This window comes from Pelodiscus sinensis, chromosome 2, assembly GCF_052426305.1.
Source record: "Pelodiscus sinensis isolate ZL-2025 chromosome 2, ASM5242630v1, whole genome shotgun sequence".
NCBI lineage: Eukaryota > Metazoa > Chordata > Testudines > Trionychidae > Pelodiscus > Pelodiscus sinensis.
Window position 1 is genome coordinate 205,159,832 of NC_143053.1, and position 18,474 is coordinate 205,178,305.

Here is an 18,474-nt window from a genome sequence, read left to right on the forward strand (position 1 = left end):
ACCCCTAATCATTTTTGTTGCCCTTTTCTGAACCTTTTTGCAAAGTCAATATATCTTTTTTGAGATGAGGTAACCACATTTGTATGCAGTATTCAAGATGTGGGCAAACCATGGTTTTATGTAGCGGCAATAAGATATTTTCTGTCTCATTCTCTATCCCTTTTTTAATGATTTCTAACTTCCTATTTGCTTTTTTGACTGCTGTTGCACATTGAGTGGGTGTTTTCAGAGAACTATCCGCAATCTCTTGAGTAGAGATCTCTCTTGAGTAGTTGCAGCTAAATTAGTCCCCATCATATTGTATGTATAGTTGGGATTATTTTTTTCCAATGCGAGTTACTTTACATTGATCAACATTGAATTTCATTTGCCATTTTGTTGCCTAGTCACTTAGTTTGGTGAGATCTTTTTGAAGCTCTTCGCAGTCTGCTTCAGTCTTAACTTTCTTGAGCATGTTGGTATCATCTGCAAATTTTGCCACCTTATTATTTACCCCTTTTTCTGGATCATTTATAAATAAGTTTAATAGGATTGGTCCCAGGCAGATCCTTGGCTAGTTACCTCTCTTCACACGGAATACTTACAATTTATTCCTACCCTTTGTTTCCAGTCATTTAGCCAGTTATTAAATCATGGAAGGACCTTCCCTCTTATCCCATGACAACTTACTTTACTAAAGAGCCTTTGGTGAGGGACCTTGTCAAAGGCTTTCTGGAAATCTAAGTATACTATATCCACTGGATCCCCCTTGTCCACATATTTGTTCATCCCCTCATAGAACTCTAGCAGAAGGAGAGAAGGGAAGCTGGAGGATATTGCTCAAGAAGATTGAGGAAGTGGGATGTGCCCATGAAAGCTCATGGTACCCTCTACATGTTTTGTTAGTATTTAAAGTGCTACCATACTATTTGTTGTTGTTTATCCTGTGAAGACTAACTTGGCTACCGCTCTGAAGCTTTCTAGCAGATTAGTAAAGTGTGATTTCCCTTTAAAGAAATCATGTTGACTTTCCCCCAACAAATTATGTTCATCTGTGTGTCTGACAATTTTATTCTTTACTATAGTTTCATCTAATTTTCCCAATACTGATATTAGACTTACCGGTCTATAATTGCCAGGATCACCTCTACTGACCCTTTTAAATATTGGCATTATGTTAGCTATCTTCCATTCATTAGTTATGGAAGCTGATTTAAATGATAGGTTACAAACAACAGTTAATAGTTCTGCATTTTCCCATTTGAGTTCTTTCAGAACTCTTGGGTGAATGCCATCCAGTCCCGGTGACTTGTTACTGTTAAGTTTATCGGTTTGTTCCAAAACCTCCTCTAATGACATATCAGTTTGGGACAATTCCTCAGATTTGTCACCTAAAAAGAATGGCAGTCTCCCCAATATCCTCAACTGTGAAGACTGAAGCAAAGAATTCATTTAGCTTCTCTGCGATGACTTTATCATCTTTGAGTGCTCCTTAAGCATCTTGGTCATCCAAGGGCCATTCTGGTTGTTTAGCAGGCTTCCTGCTTCTGATGTATTTAAAAACATTTTGCTATTGCTTTTTGAGTTTTTGATTAGCTCTTCTTCAAACTCCTTTTTGGCTTTTCTTTTTATATTTTTACACTTAATTTGACAAAGTTTATGCTCCTTTCTATTTTCCTTGCTAGGATTTGAGTTCCACATTTTAAAATACCTTTTGATCTGTCACTGATTCTTTTACTTGGTTAAGTCACGGTAGCACTTTTTTGGTTCTCTTACTATGTTTTTTAATTTGGGTAAACATTTAAGTTGGGCTTCTTATGTGCCTTTGAAGTTTCCATTCAGCTTGCAGAGATTTTACTATTGTCACTGTACCTTTTAATTTCTGTTTAACTATCCTCCTCATTTTTGTGTAGTTCCCCTCTCTGAAATTAAATGCTACAATGTTGGTCTGCTGACGTGTTTTTTCCCACCACAGGGATGTTAAATGTTATTACATTATGATCACTATTTCCAAGCAGTCCAATCATATTTACTTCTTGAACCAGATCCTGTACTCCACAGGGCTAAATCAAGAATAGCCTCTCCCCTTGTGGGTTTCAGAACCAGCTGCTCCAAGAAGTAGTTATTTAAGGTATCAAGAAATTTTATCTCCATATCCTATCCTGAGGTGACATGTACCCAGTCAATATGGGGATAGTTGAATTTCCCCACTATTATTGAGGTTTTAGTTTTGATAGCCTCTCTAATCTCCCTTAGCATTTCATAGTTACTGTCACTATCCCGGTCAGGGGGTTGATAATATATTCCTACTTCCCTTCTCATCAACTAATCATGTAGTTGATACTATTTGTATCAACTATTTGATACTATTTGTATCAACTACATGGTTAGTCAAATACCTGCCTCTTAACATCGTTACTCACAAGTCAACAAATTGATAGAAGATGAAATGTCTTAAATTTAATGTATTTAAAATTCTGCAGAAACAGGTGGTTTAGGCTTTACGCTTGTCAGTGAATGGGGATTGTTAAGCACTATTTGAGGTGGTGTGTTGTTTTTTTTTTTTAAGTTTAAGGAGTGATTGCTACTTTATGATCCAAAGCGAAGAAAACTGTAGCAAAATAATTATGTTTATGCATTGGAAATAGCGCTTATACTTGGGACAATACAGTTCTCAATGCATTTATCGCATGTCCTTGGAGGCATGAAAATTGTATATTGTTGACATAGATTAAAGTATTGACTGTGCCTACTATTACGTAGAAATAAGATAAAATTCATAGCTGGGAATTTATGTAACAACTTGCTTTTAGTAGCTAAAGCTATTTACCTTCTTAAAACCATTAGGAGTCATTAGCACTAGCTATACTGTTACTAGCAAGTACTGTAGTGTAAGCTGTTGAGGTAACTTATAAATCATCATATAACTGTGACATTGTATAATAGTACCAGATATTTTAGACAAAATAAGTACATCATTGTTGATTTGGTAAACAGCGTTTTAATATCACTAGAAAGACTAGATTTCCACTTTCGAAGTGCAACCTGTCAACTCTTACTGAATCAAATGGATTGGACTATTTGAATAGCAATTGTCAAGTCTCCTTCTCCATGGTCAAATGCTTCTTTATCACCATTTCGATAGAGCTGCTGAAAACTGATTAAACCCAGTTCATATTGGGAGAAAGCAAACTATCAAGGTTGTTGTATTGAAGTCAGGCAGCTTACGTGCTGTGCCAACATAAGAATGATTTCCCTTCATATTCTTATGGCATTGGAGGATTTTCTTCCTAAGGAGAGGTAGTGTGCCATCTTAGACAAATTAAAATTTAAGGAAACCTGCCAACCAGCAGTCTTTCCCTCAGCAGTTAGCCATATGCTGTACCAACTGGTAGCCATATATCTAATAACTTGTCTGGAAGAGTGCAGACTGACAGGGCAGTATGCTGTAGAAATGGGTTCAGGGAGCATGTTGTTACTGCTATTAAGAAGAAGGATAAATAAGATGAGAGAAATGAGATCAGTACCGGGCAAATTAGTCGAAACAACAGTAAAGAATAAAATTGTGAGGCACTGTAGAACAACATAATTTGTTGGACAAAAGTCAACATGGTTTCTGTAAAGGGAAATCATGTCTTACTAATCTATTAGAGTTCTTTGAAGGGGTTTACAAACATGCAGACAAGGGGGATCCAGTAGATATAGTATACTTAGATTTTCAGAGAGCCTTTGACAAGGTCCCTCACCAAAGGCTCTTGTGTAAATTACATTGCCATGGAATAAGAGGGAAGGGCCTTTCATGGATTGAGAACTGGTTAAAAGACAGGAAACCAAGGGTAGGAATAAATGGTAAATTTACAGAATGAAGAGAGGTAACTAGTGGTGTCCCTCAAGGGTCAGTCCTGGGACCAATCCTGTTCAACTTATTCATAAATGATCTGGAGAAAGGGGCAAGCAGTGAGGTGGTACAGTTTGCGGATGATACCAAACTGTTTAGGATAGTCAAGACAGAAGCAGCCTGTGAGGGACTCCAAAAAGATTTCACCAAACTGAATGATTGGGCAACAAAATGGCAAATGAAATTTAATGTGGATAACTGTAAAGTAATGCACATTGGGGAAAAATAACCCCGACTATACATACAATATGATGGGGGCTAATTTGGCTATGACAAATCTCTCAGGAAAGAGATCTTGGAGTTATCGTGGATAGTTCTCTGAAAACTTCCACACAGTGTGCAGCGGCAGTCAAAAAGGCAAATAGGATGCTAGGAATTATTAAGAAAGGGATAGAAAATAAGACCCAGAATATCTTACTGCCCTAGTATAAAACTATGGTATGCCTGCATCTTGAATACTCTTTACAGATGGGGTCTCCTCACCTCAAAAAAGATATTTTGGCCTTGGAAAGGGTTCAGAAAAGGGCAACTAAAATGATTAGGGGTTTGGAATGGATCCCATATGAGGAGAGGTTAAAGCAACTGGGACTTTTCAGTTTAGAAAAGAGGAGACTGAGGGGGGATATGATAGAGGTCTATAAAATCATGAGCGGTGTGGAGAGGGCGGATAAAGAAATGTTACTTATTAGTTCCCATAATAGAAGAACTAGAGGACACCAAATGAAGTTAGTGGGTAGCAGGTTTAAAACGAATAAAAGAAAGTTCTTCTTCACACAGCATGTAGTCAACCTTTGGAACTCCTTGCCAGAGGAAGCTGTGAAGGCTAGGACTATAATAGAGTTTAAAGAGAAGCTAGATAATTTCATGGAGGTTAGGTCAATACAAGGCTATTAGCCAGGGGATAGAAATGGTGTCCCTGGCCTCTGTTTGTCAGAGGCTGGAGAGGGATGGCAGGAGACAAATTGCTTGATCATTGTCTTCGGTCCACCCTCTCTTGGGCACCTGGTGCTGGCCACTGTCGGCAGACAGGCTACTGGGCTAGATGGACCTTTGGTCTGACCCAGTACGGCCGATCTTATGTTCTTTTGATGAGGTGTCTGTTTTACTAGTTTTCAAAGATGGAAGGACAATCTAGGTAATTTACGTGGTGATTTCATTTTCAAGAAATTTAGACAAGTAGGAATTAAGCAGTGTAGATGTGTTGTAGGGGAATGAGCTTTTGCTGTGGGCATTCCATTCTTAGGTCAAATTAATACAAATATAACCTACATTTGTTTTACAAAACCACTTTTCATCTTCAAGTAGTACAGCAACTAAATTATAAACAACAGTTTTACAGTTGTAAATGATGTTGTTTGACTGCTGTTACTGCTTTAGGTTTGACTGAGCTTAGCACTCAAGTTTTAAAGTTGGTAGAATATAAATAAAGAGTGTACTTGAAATTATGCTTGTAAATAAAGGCTGACCTAAGGAATTGATGCTGAATGGATTGGAAGCTGGAGGAAGTTTTAAGTGGCTCTGATAATCCCAAATAGTCAGGACTAAGAAAATATAGGTGAAATAAACTATTAACTAATTAACACAGAATTGCAGTATTATTGAAACATGAAAATAGTAAAGTTTTTCAAACCTACAATTCTTTTTAAGGAGAATGAAACTTAAGGTTAATAAATGTGACTTTTTTGTGTGTGTTGTAGGAAGTGTAGAATATAGACAGACTATTATATTTACTTAGAGATGTTTTGAGAATTCTATTTCAGTGTGGAACCTGAAATAGTTGTAATCTGTTTATCCAAAGGCCAAATAGGATAGTTCAGGTATAGTACAAGTTTATCCGATTGACCTGAGGTAGAAGGATTACTTTCTTTTCCCACCCTGAGTGGGAGGGCAAACTTTTCCCATGCTAATGTGATTCATAATAGTTCATTTGACTTACACCTCCTTTTGGTTTTTGTAAATTCCTGCCTATTTTCATCTTTCTGATTTAAATCACCAAGTGGAAAGTTTTGATTTAAATTATCAACTTTTCCATTTGTACTTCAGTTAGAGAAGTGCCTTCTCAATGGCTGAGAAGTTGAAAACTAGAAACCTTTTTTGCTGTATGTTATATTTTTTTTTGTTCCCTGCAAGGGTATACTATAACTATATAGAATTTATTTAAGCAATATATAGTTTAATATTTTCAGACTTCCATTAATGGTATGTTTTAGTATATTAGAAAATAGTGACTGATACAGTATTGCTTATTAAATAATTTACTCATAATTTGTGTCAAGCTGCATTAGGATGACAACTGGAATTGAATTAATACACAACACATTAGGGATGTTAGATATCCTTTTGCTTAATCATCGTGTAACTGCACCAAATCTTAGTGGTTACATGATTATTCAATTATCTCTGTGGCTGGGGCTGGCAGCCAGTGTGCTCCCACCCCCACTCTTGGGGATCCCCTGCCACCCTGCGCTGCTGCTTCTGAGATAGAGGCAGCAGCCCGGGGGTGAACAAGGTGGGAGGCGACTCTGGAAAGCTGGTGCTTGTGGGGTGCCGGCTTTCAAGCTGGCACCCCCCAAGCACTGGCTCTCTCCCCCTTGCTGCTGCCTTTGTGGGATGCAGCGGTGTGGGGTACAAGTGGTGCAGGCAACTCAGCAGGGGTGGCTTGAAAGTCGGCTCCCCACGTGTACCGGTTCTTGCCTGCCCCCCTCACCCTCTTCACTGCTGCCTCTGAAGGCTCCCTTTGAGTCTTGGAAAACTACTAGAATTCATCCTTCCACATTTTTATTCGTAGACTGGAAGGGAGAGACAAGATTCCTGCTTTTTTAACTTCTAGTTGATTTGTCAGTGTTGAATGAATTGGTCTAAATGAATAAAAAAATTCTGTCTGCAGAAAAGATTATGGCTGTCAAAAGATGGTTTAGCACTTCAACAAGCTCTGATTCCAGGTGCTTAGCTAGTGACTGCCACCTGTTAGGTGTTATGACTTTATTTTAAAACATCAGCAGACATGTACTACTTGAATGGTTCATTTTCAGCCTTGACATTTATTATAGTAAGTATGTTTTAAAGATTGATTATTAGATGTTCATGTGCAACAGCAGCATGTTCAGCAGTTGAGCATTTACCCTAATACTTTGGGTTGAGAATATAATGCATGAAAGTAAGATTCAGTACAGTGCTTGATCTGTTTGCTTCTTTGCCCACTTGGTTGCTGGGTATTCCTTTGAATGTCTCTGAAAGTTCTAATCAGCAGCACAGCAGCAACCTTTCTGCACTTTGTCCAAGTCTATGGAAATAAGATTTTTGCATGTTCTCATATCATCTACATTTTTCTTTATCCAATGTTGACTATTTCAGCTTTGATAGTTTCATCTATTTTTGTCACAATTTTTTCACAAATTGTCATCAGAATAGGTCTATTCTGACATGAAAAGCTCAAAATATTCAACCTCTTAATACTGTCATTGGAGAATTTCCTCCTCCTCTCTTCAGTGAAACTGAAGCAAGGTGGTTGTTAAAGTCTTCAATTTCAACATTTTCCCTTTATTCCTGGAGTTATACTTAACCCTTTAGCTAAGAGATGCATCAAATGAACCCTGTAACCATATGTTTCTAGTTTCAGGTTACCTTTGTTATCGTCTTCTAGTTTTCTTCTTAGCTCAATTTCCAAATGAATTTAAGTAGTATCTACCAATAGAGTACATTATGGCAGTCCAGTTTGATGGTGACATAGGAATGAATCATGGCAGCAAGAGAGGAGACCGCAGCCTCCTAATCAGAAATTGGAATCTCTTTTCTTCCTAAATGGCACACCAGCCAGGACTCAAACCATACAAGCCTTTCATGGTCAAAGGGGAACCATACACAAACTCTTCTATTATCAAAAAGGGAAGTAGGCACAACACCAACTTAATCAGTTTCATTATACTTGCACTTGTGTATTACCTGTTTTCCTTCTTCCAAACTGGTTAAAAAAGTTCAACTGTCCCTCCCTCCCTCCCCCCAAACTCTCAGTGAGGACCTTAGTTTCATACTAAGAGAAAGGTAGTACGAGTCACCATTTTAAATAATCTTGCCCTTGCAAAAGAAACATGGAGTAATGAGACCAGGAGATAGTTGAACTATAAAGGAGTGCATTTAAACAGGCATATCCTATTGACTTTGACCATGCCATCCATTAACCTGGCGCTTCCCTTCTTGTAGTTATAGCAACTTTGCCCTTATTTAGTCTATCCACTATGTGGAAATGGGGAAAGTAGGGGGGGAAATCATAATTTCTCCCTCCCCTCCCTTCCCCCTTACAAATTGCTGATGGAGCCAGGAGTAGGATGTGTATGTCTTCTGTACTTTTAGAAAAAAGTTACTTATCTTTCATTGCACACTAACACATCTTCCTTCCCTGGAGAGCTGAATCATGGTAGGAGTACTGCAGAAAGGGATCTAGGGGGTCATAGTGAACCACAAGCTAAATATGAGTCAACAGTGTGACGCTGTTACAAAAAAACCAAACATTCTGAGATGCATTAACAGGTTTGTTGTGAGCAAGACACGAGAAGTCATTCTTCTGCTCTACTCTGAGCTGATTAGGCCTCAGTTGGAGTATTGTCCAGTTCTGGGCACCATATTTCAAGAAAGATGTGGAGAAATTGGAGAAGGTCCAGAGAAGAGCAACAAGAATGATTAAAGGTCTAGAGAACATGATCTATGAAAGAAGACTGAAAGAATTGGGCTTGTTTAGTTTGGAGAGGAGAAGACTGAGGGGGAACATGATAGCGGTTTTCAGGTATTTAAAACGGTGTCACAAGGAGGAGGGAGAAAAATTCTTCTCCTTATCCTCTGACAATAGGACAAGAAGCAATGGGCTTAAACTGCAGCAAGGGAGGTTTAGGTTGGACATTAGGAAATACTTCCTAACTGTCAGGGTGGTGAAACACTGGACTAAGTTGCCTAGGGAGGTTTTGGAATCTCCATCTCTGGAGATATTTAAGAGCAGGTTAGATAGACATCTATCAGGGATGATCTAGATAGTACTGGGTCTTACCATGAGGGCAGGGGACGGGACTCGATGACCTCTCGAGATCTCTTCCAGTTCTAGTGTTGTATGATTCTATGTTATGTTCTTAAATTGGGACCCAGAAAAAGAACTAACTATAGAACAATACAGAATTATGTGTAATTTTGAACTGTGTAGTAGAATGATGTTTATGGAACCCTCCTTTCTGTAGCCTAGGTGTGATTTTAATAATTTAACACACAACCTCACTTGTATGCTTAATTTTAAGACCGTGACTAATCCCACTGAACTATATAGGGCTGTTCTTCTGCTTAAAGTGAAGTTTAAGTCTTTGCAAGATTGGGGCCTAAATTATATACTGGAATCTAAATAGCTTTTATTCGGAGTTACATGCCTACCAGAAAGGTACAGTAAAATTCTGGCATTGAGATTGAGGGTATGTCTATATTGCAAAATAGACAAAACAACAAACAAAACTCTGTAGTAGCACGTCTCAGAGAACTTGGGTCTAATGAGTTGGGCTCATGCTATGGAGCGAATAGTAGCAATGTCGATGTTCCATTTGGGCTGCTGTCCAGGCTTTGAGACCTGGTGAGAAGACAAGTGTCGGTTCCAGCCTGTATTGGAATGTTTATGGTGCAGTTTTTAGCTTTGTATTGTGAGCCCAAGTTTACCTGGGCTCTGAGTCTTTCTGCTACAGGGTGTTTTGTAGGTGTATGCATACTCTTAAGACTCCTAGAGGAATGCCTCCACCCAAACAAAGTGTACAATCCTTTCCTTAGGGAATCAGCTCACAGGTCCCTCTAGAACAAATAATTTTCTCTAGAAAACTAAATCAAGTAGAAATAGAAATATCCTCAGAATTGTAAATTACAATGATTATTTACAGCAACATTAGCAGTTATATCCATCTTCAGCATTTGAGTGGTGGTTGGAAAATATTGGCATTTGAGTATTAGTTGCCTACGGTACAGTAAATAGTTCTGTAGCATTTTCTACTAAGCTGGTACAGGTTGGATTTCCTTGGTCCAGCACCCTCAGGACTTGGCTGGTTCCTCTACAGTTCAGCTGAGCTGCACACCAGCTCCTGGCTCCTTCCAACCTGGTTGAGCTGTGCGCCGGCTTCTGGCACCCTCCACCTTGCAGCCCAGCTGAACCCAGTGGAATTATTTAACTCTTATCACTTTAATAGCTGATGTGTGTAATGTAAAGAAACAAATGTAGCTGTGAACCATAATGCCGCAAACTTTGTCTGAAAGTGTTCTTGGGAATTCCATTATCAAAAAAGCTCAAATATTATCTTTCTAAATACTGTTTTTTAAAAGAAAACTATACGATTATGTACCATTTCATAAACTATAGAAATAATTGGGTTAATATCTCATCTTAAAATAATACAGTGGTACCAAGTAACGAGAGAGCTATGCAATTAGGTTAGTTAAATTTTAGTCTTAAGAAATCCTATTAAAATGCCTAATGAGATGTGATTCTCTTTGCAGCTGTATGTTAACTTACACAAAATGGTGTAGTGTAGAGAAGTTCACTGTTTTGGCTATCCAGAAAGTTTTGAGGGAGATATATTCTTTACACCAAGTCTCTTATCTTCTGAATGTGAAGTTTCCCTCCAGAATTCTTAGCATTAGATCTTGCTGTCAACATTTAATAAATCCTCAGTACAGTATAAGTATTCTGTATGATTTCAAAGATTATAGAGAAAATCTAGATGTGCACAGTGCCAGTTAGCATAATTGTGTTTGTGTGTTTATAAATTGTGGTCCTCCTATTCTCTAATTTCCATCTGTCTTGTCTTCCCTTGCTTTCTTTTCTTGTTGCTTAAACAGTTTGGACTGGGGACTATGGCTGTTTTCTAATTAGGGCACCCAGCACTGTCTTGAGGGCACAGTAAATAAAATTTGTTTTTTAAAAACTTGGGAAGTACCTAGAATTGGAGGAAGCTTGTTTTCTCATAATGTGTAATAAAGAACATGAAGAAAGGTTTCATTAAGAATTTTACTTCTCACTTTGCTGCTAATCCTTAGTGTTTTGTGCAGAGACAGGGGTAACATTTCTCTGAGTCATAGCTTCAGTCTGGGACTGTTGCCACCCCAAGCTGTTCTTTAAACTGGGCTCCCCTCGCGGATCCGCTCCTGCTTGCCACCCCGTGCTGCTGCCCCTGATAGAGAGGCAGCAACACCAGGTGGCAGGGGATTCCCCAGGAGTGCAGCAGGAGCGCTCTGGCTCCTGGCTCCGCTCCTGGGGACTATCGAATAGTTGTATAACCACTAAAATTTGATTTGGTTACACAACTGTACAGTTACACGCTAACATCCTTTGTCTGAAGAGTCAGTTGGAGAGTGAAAGAAGGAAAAAAATAGCTTGTCATTTTTTGTGGCAAGGAAAACTCCATCTAAGGTCAAAACCATTAATAGCAAAATAAATCTGTAGAGATTTCAATTTTTAGGTACTAAATTTTGATTTGTATTAATATTTTAAATATTTATGAAAACCTCTGATTTTAGAAGGAAAAACGTCTTCCAACTTTTGATCACTCATCCCTAAATGCTTTCATCTTGCCATGGATAGTGAGACACTTATTTAGGAGACTAGTTTTTCTCTTGGAAAGAAATGTGTAATTTTAACCAATGGGAAAGCAAACTTCACTCTAACATTCCAGTAGTTCCAAAATCACATATGATTTGTTATGATCGATTGACAGACATAGGTTCTCACCCAAGAATATATTCTGAGAAGTGGAAACATATTACCTATGTTTTTCCTCCCTGAAAGGCACATAAGCCACCTCATTATATCTGTTCCTTTGGGTCATATGGATTTTGATTCTCTAGAAAAGTTATTTAGATCTGTTAGGAAAGTGAGCTATTTAATTTCATGCAGAAAGGGGAAGCCACCGAGTGTAAAATCTGAATATTCTAATTACTTTTTTTCAGAGAATAAGAATTAAAAGTAAACTTGTCATCCTCTCTGAGGAGAGCTGGCTGACAACTTATTGCTGGGTCTCCTTTTGTTTTACAACTGTCATACTACATTAAAAAAGTAAATTAATTTCTTCTACAAAAGCAATTGCTGGAATTCATATGGGGATGTAATATATTTACTTATAGAAGAAGTGATAAATTGTACACTCTTAGATATAATTCACATCGAGAATAAGATTGAGAACCTGTTGGTGTAGCAGAACTCTTGAAAGGCCTTTACATTTTTGTCTGTATTAATTCGTTTCCTCGTTGCACAGGGAAACTATATCCTGGGCCATTGAGTGTAGCACCACCTTCCCTTGAGGGGTCTTGGACACTCCTCTGCAGCAGCTGCAGCTCTAACACACACATGCGCACACACACATCCTTTTGGTTCTTGCGTGTACTGCAGAAGCATCAGAACCTTGACTTTTATTAGATGAAAAATTAAATATTAATGATATAGATCCAGTTTTGCATTTTATGATTTGGTTTTGTATTATGACCATTTGTTTCCACTATACACACTAGTGACCGACTAACTTGCCATTCTTTCTTAAATAAACCTATTTTTATTTTAAGTGCTCAGAAGTGCAGTGTGTGGTGTGGTTTTTTTTTTTTTAAATACAGAAGCAGTGAGTTAAGGGAAACCTAGTAAACTGGTGTACACTACTTTTGGGGCAGATGATCGGGGATTTATATGTAGCTACTGTTAGACCGGCAATCACAGAAGAACGCTTCAAAGGGAAGCAGGAACATATCAAAAGAGGTATAAAGACTGTAGCAGAGAAGACAGTAGCAACTTGCATGGAAATAGAGGACCCAATGAAGAGAAGCGCATAGATGCATAATCAGAATAGGGGTGACACTGTGTGTAAAGAAGGGAAGGATGTGCAATATTTAATTTTTGCATGAAGGGGGAGTTAGTAGCTGAAAGAATCATGCAGTCTGGTGGTTGGATTGTTAGTTCAAAATATTCAATGATATTTTTTTCTGATACCTTGAAACCTCTTCTCTTTACACCAAACAAAACTAAAACTCTGAAAAGGAAATAGGAAGTCCATTTTGAAATCTTTTAAGATATTGCAGATATGTTAAATCTAATCTTCTGAACAATCTCGAAAATGTACAAATACTACATTAATTATTCCTGTTTTGTTTTTTATTTCAGACCAGTCTTTCCATATGGGGATGGGGAAGCCTTGTTGTTGTGCTCTTTCTAGTAACTTTTGGACCCTTTGCTATATTTTACTTTGCATTTTATATCCTCTGCTTTGTGGGTGGGTAAGTATATTTTATTATGGATTATAGTGTGTGTTGTATGTTTAATTTAAAATGTAAGAAAACACATGAAATTTAAGAAAAAGGGTAGAAATATACCAATAGGAAGCTGTCCATACATGAGGCATCTAAGAAAATGTAGGATATGCTTCATGTGTTCACTGCAGAGTAGATTTCTTTCATCTTGCATTTTTTCTTTGGTTAATGGGGAAAAAATATCCTACTTCTTGTATAATGTGAAGAAATAAAATGATCTGTGCATGATTTACTTTATTACGGTATTTTATGTATCTGATAACTTTTTTCTTAAGATAATTATTTCCCTTAAATGTTTATATCAACTATTATGAAATAAAAATGAAAACTGGAAATAAAATAAACAGAACTTTATTTTCCACTGAATGGTACTTATTACAATATTTTCTCCCAAATTTGAGCAGTAATCATTTTTTTTCTTGTTTAAATACTTGTCTTATTGATTTCTTATGTTGTAGCAATAAACAGAAAATAAGCATTTTTTGCCAGGCAACTGAGTAACTCCTATTTGAATGCCCACCTTCTTTGGCAACCACACTTTGAAGTGAATATCCAAAGAGATGGCATGAGGATGTAATTTTGTCTAAGTTGTGAGCAGGTGATGGATTAGTTGTGTTTAGATCCAGTATTATCGTGGGCACTGCAGTATGTGATATAATTAAGGTTGCATGTTTTTTATTTCCATACCTGTATATAAAATAAAATTGCATTGCTTAATGTATATCCCAAATAACATAATATGTGTAGTGAGAGTAACCTTATCAGTTGTTTTTACAAATTTTAAGACATATAGTCCTGTGGCACCTTCCTTTACCATTTTCTTATATTGCATTAGTACTGTCTATTTTTATATTTCAATACATACTGAATTTTTGTCTGAGCACTTAATCAAATGTAGTAATCTTTCTGCAGGATGTTATGCCAGTAGATTATACTGACAGATATAGTAATTCCAAGAGGATGCTAAGTAGCAAGTATAGTTAAAAGTAGCATACAGTATTTCTCATAAATATTTTGGAGTGTAAACTCTTCAAGGGCCAGTCTTATGGAGTAGGTCAACCTGCTTAAAACTGAATTATTCTGAGCAAACACTTCCCTAGAAGGAGTGGGCTTTTAGACATGTTTTTTATTGGTAGTACTTCCAGTTAAACACTGATGTAAACAAGCTCATGTTTTTGTTTTGATATGGATTAACTTCACAGTATGTAAGATCTAAAAAGTTCTTTGGCTATACCAAAAGAATGACAGGAGACGTTTGATACGGTTATAATTAGGGATGTGAAAATGTAACCACAGAAATCAGTGGTCTCCAACCTTTTTTACACCCAAGATCACTTTTTAAATGACAGAACAAGCCAAGGTCTACCGCTCTACCCCTTCCTTGAAGCCCTGCCCCTTCCTTGAAGCCCCACCCTCTCTATTCTCCTCCTCTGCATCACTTGCTATCCACAACCCTTATACTGCTGCTTTTTTTTTTTTCTTCCGATTTTTCTGTAGAAAGAGGTTTTTCCAACATTTGGCCTGTTTAGACTGGACCAAATGTCAGAAAAACCCCTTCTTTTGGAAGCCCTCTTATTCCTCGTCGAAAGAGGAATACAGGGGTTACCGAAAGAGCATGTTTGCTCTTCTAGTAAAAAAAGCGGAAGAACAAACACATCCCTGGATGCAGAAGAGTTTTTTTTGGGATATCTCCGGAATCCTGAAAAACTCATGCAGTCTAGCCGTACCCTTGCTGGGTTGAGACAGGATGTGTAGGCTCTGGGGTGGGAATGAGGGATTTGGGTGAGGGAAGGGGTGAGAGGTGCAAGCTCTGGGAAGAAATCTGGATGCAGGAAGAGGTGGATAAGGGGACGCTGGCTCAGGGAGGGAGCTCCAGGCCGGGCAGTGTTGGGGTCAGATGTAGGATTGAGGTACTAAGCAAGCCACGGGCTTATGGATGTGAGGGTTCAGGAATTTGGGTTGGGATATGTGAGGGGCTCAGGGCAGGGGGTACTAGTGTATGATAGGCTCAGATCTAGGGTCTAGGGGAGTGCAGGAGTGTTCTGATGCTGTGGCCAGATGGGGGCTTGGCCCCAATTGGGGGTTTGTTGGCCAGGCTTCATTTAAAAAAAAATACTATGTCAAACACACAAAGTTTCTGTATTGTCTTTGTTTCTGAGAAGGTCAGGGAACCTGTTTTGAGTCAGGAGTCACTGACCCGCAGAAAAGTCGGTTGGGGCCATACGAGTGAGATGCAAAAAAAGAAACCTCCTCCAACCCCCACTCCCCCCCCCCCCCCCAAGCCTCACTAATGTGGCCCCAACTGTGCTGGTCGGAGCAAGGGACATGGTACTGTGGAAGGGTGCTAGTGGGTGCTGGGGCAGGGGACAGGGTGCCAGTGGGGGCAGGCGAGAGAGAACAGGGTGCCAGGAGGGCGGGGGACAGGGTGCCAGTGGGGGCAGGGTTCTGTGGCTGGGGGCAGGGGAGAGAGAACAGGATGCCGGGAGGGCAGGGGACAGGGTTCTGTGGCTGGGGGCCAGTGGGGGCAGACCGCCCCCTGCACCAGCCTCCTCCCAGGATTCCTCCCCCCACCCCAATGAGGGAAGCCCTGTTGCACGCCTCCTCTGGGCCCAACTGCCCCCTCCTGTGGAGCAGGGAAGCCTGTGCACATGCCCCCTTGGGTCCGATCTCCCCCTCCCCCGTCGTGGAGGAAGGAAGCCCCGTCATACACCTCCTCCCTCCCGTGGAGGAAGTAAGCCCTACTGCATGTTTCTCCCCCCCGCCACTCCTCCCCCATCCCCTGCAGTGGAGAGAAGTCCCAGTGCGCACGTCCCACTGGGACTCCTCCTCCGCAGAGGAGGGAAGCTCTGGCGTGTGCCTCCTTTGGGGACTCATAACTCCTCTCCCCCCACCCCAAAGGAGGGAAGCCCAGCACGCGCCTCCCACTGGGACTCCTCTCCCCTTGTTAACATCCATAGTTACAATGAGGCCTCTGTCTGGGACAGATTGGCAGATAACAATGTACAGGCAGTCCCTGGGTTACGTACAAGATAGGGACTATAGGTTTGTTCTTAAGTTGAATTTGTATGTAAGTCGGAACTGGTTCCAGATTCAGCTGCTGCCACTGAAACTGACCAGGGGCTGACTACAGGAAGCCGGAGGCAGAGTTGCTCTGCCCCCAGCTTCCTGGAATCAGCCTGATCAGTTTCAACAGCTGCTGAATCTGGAGCCTGGGACAGAACAGCTGGGGCGCTGCCCGGTAGGTTCCCACAGGACCAACCCGGCAGCACCCCAGCTGCTCTACCCGAGGTGTCCCGCAACAAAAGCCTGGTCTGCTTGGAGGGGGTGGGGGGGTGCACTAGCTGCGCCCCTCCCCCCCAGCAGACCAGGGAGACCTGAGCAAAGCCGCACAGGCGGAGGGACCCCGCTGCCCGTGCGGCTTTGCTCCTGTCTCCCTGGGGTGCTGGGGGGAGTCCCCCCCAGCAGACCAGGGAGACCTGAGCAAAGCCACACATGCGGAGGGACCCCGCCGCCCGTGTGGCTTTGCTCCTGTCTCCCTGGTCTTCCGGGAGGGGGTCCAGAAAAGCCGCTGGACCCCCCCCAGCAGACCAGGGACACCCGAGCAAAGCCGCCTCTTGGGCGGCTTTGCTCGTTTGCCCGGAAGCAAAGCCGCCCAGGCAGCGGGACCCCTGCCGCCTGGGCAGCTTTGCTCCTGTCCCCTTGGTCTGCTGGGGGGGTCCAGCAAAGCCGCTGGACCCTCCCAGCAGACCAGGGACACTCGAGCAAAGCTGCCCAGGCGGTGGCTTTGCTCGGGTGTCCCTGGTCTGCTAGGCGGGTCCCGTTTGTAAGTGAAAAGCCCCGTTCGTAAGTGCGGATCCAACATAAGTCGGATCCGCGTTAGTCGGGGACTGCCTGTACAGTTCAGGTAATCCACATGTTAATTCAATAGCTGCCTGAGGGTCTTCTGCTGCTCCCCCTTCCATCCTAGTGCCCTGCCAACCTGCTGCCAAGACTTGATCCTCGACCCCCTCCCACATTTGAGAGAGAAGGTAAGCTATAAGAAAGAGGGGACGTGGCTTTCTGCTGTACCATTCATAGGTGCCCTGAACATATACCCCTATGTTTCTTTGATGTAACACCTCCTTTTTAATCATTTACCAAGGCATCTGCTAATTGTATTCCTTTCCTATGACATACCTGTACTGACTGTCCACTTCATGCTTACATCAGATTTCAGTTAGCTGGATGTTCATTTATAATGGTTGTGGCCAAGTTTCCTGCCGTTCCATAAAGTTTGCTTACAGGCATCAGTCCTGGCTCTGAGTGTTAAGTGTGCTTGTTCAACTGTAATATACTCCCCTAAATGTCTTCTAAGAGCCTAAGAAACTGTGGAAGTGTTGGTAATGCTGCTAAACAATGTTGACCTGTGGTTCAGCAAATCTCTTCATCAGCATTGGTCAGGTACCAATTGTGCCAGACTAGAGAGGCTCAACTTGTATGTATTAGAGAAATATAGACACACATTTCTAAGAGTCCTCTTGTTCAAGAGCTCCTCCTAAATGGTAAGAGAGAAATTTAGTATGCAGTTTCCTCTTTCCATATCTTAAAGCAAGGATTTTCAAAGTTGGATCATGGGCCTTCATGGCTAAGCTGCTTGGCAGGCTGAGATGCTATGTTTAACTAAATGTCCATAGGCATGGAGCCTCACAGCTGCCCTTGGCTGGTTCCAGCCAAGAGAAGTCCTGATAAGTGGTGGCCTGGACCACGCTACTTCCCAGAGCTCCCCTTGCTTGGAAACGGTGAAGCACAGCCAAGGGGAGCTGCAAGGTTCCATACCTATGGACGCTTAGATAAACAAAGCAGCTCGCAGCCTGCTAGCGGTTTACAACGGTGGACCCACAACTCACCTTTGAAAACCCCCGACTTAAAGCAAGGTAAGGATTTGGTTGTGCTAGGACAGTAGGACGTGCCTGGAATTCGATTTTCTCATAAAATGGAAAGGGAGAGGTCTGGCAAGAGGGATAGTTATACTGCAGAGTGACCACACGGGGGCAACAAAGGGCTAGAAATGGAGACTTGGACAGCTATAACCTCATTGGACCAGGAGGGGACAGTGGCGGAGAAAAGGACAGTTATCTACTATATATTTCAGAGAGTTTGTCTGTTTCTGTGTTTGTCTGCCTGTCCCCCAGCCAGTGTCCATGGGCAGGCACTTCTCACCTGGCTCCAAGCCGCTGTGGTGACTGGTTGGCCTTGGCTCTGGGTCCTCCTCAGCTGAGAGCGGTGTTGGCAAGTGTAGTGAGCAGAGGTCACAG

The 18,474-nt window shown here is 41.1% G+C and overlaps 1 protein-coding gene across 8 annotated transcripts in view; it reads left to right on the forward strand.

The window, feature by feature from the left end:
* SNX13 (sorting nexin 13) overlaps positions 1 to 18,474 on the forward strand; it is a 129,231-nt gene that overhangs the window by 12,807 nt on the left and 97,950 nt on the right. For 6 of the 8 annotated variants that reach the window (XM_025179082.3, XM_075922256.2, XM_006138336.5 and 3 more), the window contains one exon: positions 13,035 to 13,147. The exons of 1 other annotated variant lie outside the window; for it this stretch is intronic. Coding sequence is in view for 6 of the 7 variants with exons in the window: in XM_075922256.2 (XP_075778371.1) it covers positions 13,035 to 13,147 (113 nt within the window). In the remaining variant the exon portion in view is untranslated. Of the gene's footprint in view, positions 1 to 13,034; positions 13,148 to 18,474 lie in introns of those variants that run through there. One more of the 8 variants, XM_025179078.3, reaches the window with a different exon arrangement.